This window comes from Nematolebias whitei, chromosome 18, assembly GCF_014905685.2.
Source record: "Nematolebias whitei isolate Nwh7 chromosome 18, NemWhi1, whole genome shotgun sequence".
Classification (NCBI taxonomy): Eukaryota; Metazoa; Chordata; class Actinopteri; order Cyprinodontiformes; family Rivulidae; genus Nematolebias; species Nematolebias whitei.
Genome location: NC_056515.1, coordinates 30,171,762 through 30,177,761, shown reverse-complemented (window position 1 = coordinate 30,177,761; position 6,000 = coordinate 30,171,762). Strand labels below are relative to the sequence as shown.

At 40.0% G+C, this 6,000-nt stretch overlaps 1 protein-coding gene across 1 annotated transcript in view; it reads right to left on the bottom strand.

Annotated features, from left to right (window-relative positions):
• gnaz (guanine nucleotide binding protein (G protein), alpha z polypeptide) overlaps nt 1-6,000 on the bottom strand; it is a gene marked incomplete at its 5' end in the record, with an annotated part of 73,178 nt that overhangs the window by 42,473 nt on the left and 24,705 nt on the right. Inside the window, 1 exon segment of the mRNA XM_037692111.1 lies at nt 4,494-5,802. Within this exon segment, the coding sequence (XP_037548039.1) occupies nt 4,494-5,216 (723 nt within the window).

The window sequence follows — 6,000 nt, the reverse complement described above, 5'->3', positions numbered from 1 at the left end:
TATATACATACCAAAATAAACTACTGGGTGATAGGTATGGAACCAGATTTTATTCATATTAATCCCTGTAATATGCCACATTTTCATATCAACGTAAAAAATAATAATAATAATTTTTAAAGTGTTTAAGAAGTATAGGTGTCCTTACAAAGGGCCATGAAGAAGGTCAATGTGGGTGGGGACGTTCAAATTTTTGAACATGGGACATTTTTTTCTATCTCTGACAGAGTAACTAACATCACATCACGAAAATGCTTTTGTTGTTTTATAATTGAGTTTAGATAATAACACCACTTGGTTCAGGTGAGAAAACAGCTACAGTTGGGGAGGAAAAACATTTATTTCAGGTGGTGGCATGCAAACGCCTGAACATGTTGCAATGGCCTTTTTGTCACTTTCTCTTTGTCTTTTGATAATAAACTGTTTTTTTAAGTCATGCTTAAGGTTCAAGTACATTCTTTTTCTGAACCCACTCTGGTTTCTAATTCATCACAGGGCAAACATAGTTATGCACAAGCAAAACAGCAATGTACATACTAAAATTAATTTGGAATCAATATGCAATATCTTGCACATTTTGAGCTGCTGAGAAAAGCTAGTGCTCTGTGAAAACCCATGCATGCGCAGGAAGAACACACAAACTGCACATAGTGAGGCGAAGGCTCAAACTGGACTCTTCAGCAAGGTGACCTTGCTACTGAAACACCACGGTGCAGAAGTTAGCATTGCTGTTACTTATCTGTCATGTTGCAGAAGCCATTTTGACATTTCACATGCAGTTTTCTGTAGCGTTGTTTTTGCAAGTAAAAGTTTCATTTATTATTGGTGAAAATGTCAAATGTTTTATTTTTATGGTGTTGTTCATTTAAAATTTAGCTTTGATCTTTCTCAATTAATTATTTCCCTTATTCTTGTTAATAGAGCTGCTAATAAATAAGTACGTTGAGTGATGTTAAAAGTAACACACTTTGACTATTTTTGAGTAGCATGAAAATATGTTTGCTCTTTTGTTCAGTGCCTCAGAGAAATCTCATAATTTCTGTGCATTAATACAATATTTGCTTTGTTTGTGGTTTCCAATCAGTGAACGCAGATAACAAGCTAACTCACTGTTGTGTGCATGAAATATAACTTTCTTGGAGAAATTTTACAACCATTTCTGCATTTTTTTCCTCCCCAGGGGATATGTGCTGTATTTTTAACAAGTAAATTTGATGGCCCTCATTAATTTACACTTTGACCTCACAATGAGTGGATTGGGTGACAGACTTTAGGTGATATATGTCACACTTTTCGCTGATCACAGGCCTTAATCTCTCATGAAACACAAGATTAATGTAGTGGGTTCGCTATTATATATAACAAATGTAATGAAAGGTTAGCATTAACGTTCAAATCAAGGAAAATCCTTATGCAAACATGCTCATCAGCTAAATCTAATAGTAACTGGCAATGAAAATACAAAGATAGAAAATGTGTAGAGTGTAAACAGAGATATATACATTAACCTCCTGCTGTCCTTGGGTCATAATGACCCACAGGTTCAAAACTGAGGTCTTATGGGTCATTTTGACCCGAGGGCAGTAGGAGGGTGAAGACCTCATGCAATAGTCTGGCCAAAGAAAAAAACTTATTTGCATTTATAACAGTGCATTGTGATATACTATCCTTAAACCCCAAAATAAAAACTTATTTGACATGTTTAAAAGGAGGTTTATTTTTTAAACTACATAAAATAACAAAAGTGGTGCATAATGAAGCTGACTCGTTCCAAAAAGCAGCTATCAACATGATTAGTCATAAGACCTTACACTGCAATGAAAACAAATGTTTGCTTACATACTTTCTAAAAGGTTCCTTCAGATACTTTGAAGTCCCTTCCCTTTTTTTGCTTTACCTATCTTTGACTAAAAGTTGTTTTCCTTTGCACCAGTTAACTTCTGAAGCTACATTGCGCCTGCACAATCTGCTAATTCTCACAGGTACAACCTCACACTTTATTCTGTGAACTCAATTAACACCATAATGCATTCTCCTCCTCAGACTTTTATTTTTAACCTATACAATTAATTGATTTCATGTTCCAGCCTGGCTTCCTCTTCATCCCTGCTTTATATCCGGGTAGTCTGTGAATTATCAGGTCAGTTCTGTTTCAGTGAGGACGACAAAGTTTCTGCTGCGCTCAAAGCTATTTCTAGAGTTGCTGCAAGACGTCAAGATAAACTTGGATGCTGGAAGTCCATCAGGAAGGAATAGTGATCATACCATTAAAGAAAGGAAAACCAACCCTTCTTAGTTACAACTTGATAAGTGCAAAACATTGATTTTTCTTTATCGTGAAGGCAGTTAAACAAGCAATAACTGCTCAGTTATTCCAAAACACACAGATAAGAAAATGTTATTGATAGGAAATCCTTCAAATTCCACATGTGGTCCAAAATAGCTTTCATTGTTAAGACATTAAAGTAAAAGTATTTCACCATTTTTATTTAATTAATGCACTTGTATAAGCAGTCTGGAAATAATCCCCTCCAAAAAAAAAAAAAAGACTTTGAGTGCTTGAGGTATACATTTTAAATAGCTTATTATTGAAAAATGAAATAAATGACTAGGTTGGGAACATGTTAAACTAATTTATTAAAGTCAATATTTGCTATATGTTTAAAATTACAAAACACTGAATCACTAACCCACTGAAAACGTTCAGTAGCTTCTTATAAGTAAACTCTACTTGGACACAAGGACACTTGTTTTTCAAACTACTTCAATAAAAGCTGTTGAAAACAATAGTTGTTCTAACCTATTTTTTAAAAGTCATTCCATTCAGTATCCTCTGCTTGTTCCAGAGTTCAAGGTGGCAGCAGCTTGAGCAGGGATGCCCAAACATCTCTTCCTTCAGTCACCTCTTCCAGCTCTTCTATGATACCAAGGTGTCCTGAGACCAGCAGAGAAACAGTCTCTCTAGCGTTTCCTTGGTCTTCCTTGGGGTCTCCTCTCAGTTGAACATGCCCCATAACCCTCACAAGGAAGGCAACTAGGTGACATCCTTACCAGATGCCCTAACCACCTTAACTGGCTCCTGTTAATGAGGAGGAGCAGGGGCTCTACTCAGAGTCTCTGCAGGATATCTAAACTTCTCACCCTATCTCTAAGGGAAATTCCAGCTATTCTGTGGTGAAAACTCATACTGACCACCTCTATCAGAGATCTTGTTCTTTTGGTCACTACCCAGAGTTTGTAGCCATAGGTGAAAGTAGGAACGTATACCCATTGTTAAACAGAGAGCTTCTCCTTACAGCTCAGCTTCTTCTTCATCACAGAGGACCAGCACATAGTCCACAATACTGTGATACTGCGCCAATCCGTCTGTTCATCTCACGCACCATTTTTCCCTTACTCATGAAAAAGAAAAAAAGATGCTTAATGGTGGACTGGCTTCTCCCTCTCACCCGAGAGAAGCCAGTCCACCATTTTCTGAAACTGCTTGACACTCGGCTGCAAACCGCTCCAGTAAAAACAATCCGGTCAAGCCATGCATGTTTCACCAAGAAAACAAATTGTATCTCTCATTCCAGTCCATCTACTTTTCAACCAGTAGGACTTTTTAAATGCTGGTAAGTTGCTTTTAAGTCATGCTTGCAGATACAGAAGCACAAGACTCTTTGTTTTAGTCACATGATTAAAAAAAAGTAAAACAGCTCGTTGGGGATTTTTTTAGTTGCTGTAGCACACATAACCCAAGTTTCTTGCATTGAACATATAGATTTGTGGTTAAAATACATGTTTTTCTGTGTGTAGAATGTGGGGATTGTAGCTGAAGCCATTAGGCTCTAATAGCCTCTAAATACTCCATTAAAATTGATCTATGATGGTCACACACAATACGTGCTTGTTGTAATTGGCGAGCCGTAAGAAAACAACAGGTTTTTGGAACAAAGAACTCATTCTGAGGTGATAAAAACAGATCATTTTCTATATTCGTGTTATTGTGATCACTTTTCTGAATACAGTTTGTCTAAAAATCATTTTACTGCAGCCAATTGAAAATAAAGCTCTGATTCCAGCACCTCGTTTTAAACCCAATTTTATCCCACAGCAATTCTGAGGAGAATTTTAAAGATCGTTTTGAAAACTTATCAGCCGTTAATTAAAAATAACGCTCTATCTGATTTTCTGTGTTCCTGTGTGTGTGAGTGTGACCACGTAGGTCTTGTTTCTAATGCAGATGGGGATCTCCAGAGAGGAAATGACACAGCAGAATAATAGGTTGCACTACTTGCTTCTGAGAAGTAATAAATCATCTGTTTCAATTATTATTCTCTGTAATTTCTGTTCAAATTGTGTTCCCAACGCAGATAATGGCAAATCATGTTTTTATGAGCAGCTACGATTCAGCCATGAATTAAAAAAAGTAAGCTGTACAAACAAAATATAAAAGGTACATTTTTAATTACAGTTGGTTGACTTTATCAGTGTGTGCAGATTTGTCTCACCGTCTGGTTGTCCTCGTAAAGTTTGAGGTCATAGCCGCTGAGCTCGACACAGAAAATGATTGCTGTCACGCCCTCGAAACAATGAATCCACTTCTTCCTCTCTGAGCGCTGCCCACCCACGTCCACCATCTTGAAGGTGAGCTCCTTGAAGGTGAACTTGTTCTCCACGATGCCTGTGGTCATATCGCGGGAGCGCAGGATGTCCTCTACGGTGGGGATGTACTCGACTGCAGAGATGCGGTCCAGGTCATTCAGGTAGTAGGCAGTGTTGTCCTCTAAGTGGTATTCGTTGGACCGCAGAAAGCATTCCTGGACCCCTCCATCTGACCATAGACGTTTCATTACCCCCAGCAGCTCTGGAGTGATCTCCCCTTTGCTCTCAGCTGGCCCTGTGAGTGCAAAGAGCTGCACGGCATCGTAGGCCCGGTCCGGATTGTGAAAGTCTATCTTCAGGGTGGTGAGGGCACGGATGATGCGTGTGAGCGAGTCGATGGCATTGTACAGGATGAGAGGCTTGTACTCCTTGCACGCCTCCAGGTTGAAGCCACCGCTGTGGATGATTTTCATCTGTTTGACAATGGTGCTCTTGCCTGAGTTGCTAGTGCCCAGCAACAGTAACTTGATCTCACGCCGCTGCCGCTGACTTTCTGAGCGCAGGTGGCGGTCGATTCGCCTCGACCGCCGCGCTGCCTCCTTTTCCTCCGAGCTCTGACGGCATCCCATGGTCCTCCACCACGTGTTAAACACAAAGGAACTCGTGCTGCTGCTGGATGGGAAATCAAACTAAAATGAAGTGGTGAGTCAAAAGGCGGTGGGAGAAGAGCTGGAGTTTGAAGGGGGACCAGGCAGGAAAAACTTAGCAACGAATCACTGTAACAATTAGTAAAGTCACCACACGGAGGAGTGACTCAGGAATATTTAATTCTTTTTCATACGGGGCAGTCTGTGAGTTCTGTGTGGGCAGAACCCAGACCAGTGGGATGCCCACACAGTGCCTTGCACTGAGCTTGGACTGCCTGCTGAAGCCAACGGAGCTGGGGTTCATAGCAGGGACTCCCCCCGAGGAAAAGCTCTGACAGAAGGCTGGGAGAACTTCACTGTATGTCAGCAGAGAAAGTATTTGTTCTTGACACATGCAAATAACAAATCCCATTTACTGTCCTCCCACATGACTCTTGGAGTTAGGTGCCCTTGTTTGGCTTCTGCAACCGTCCACCTCAGCTTGATGTTTGGCCTATTGTTCTTGATCCTCAGGATAAAATATTTCCTGCTTCCTTTCTTGTGAGGTGTCTCCCCAACAACAGAAGGCCTGTCAACACATAAGACAGAGAAGAAGCAGTTAGGAGATGTTTTGACATTTTCTGCCCCATCTTTAACCTGGGTGTTGAAGAAACAGTTCAATAATTTGGAAAATTATAATTTGGAGTGTCAGAAGAAAAGTTCATTACTATTCTAATCTGACTCCTACACAACCATACATGAAGGCTCCTTTCACATCTTCACACTT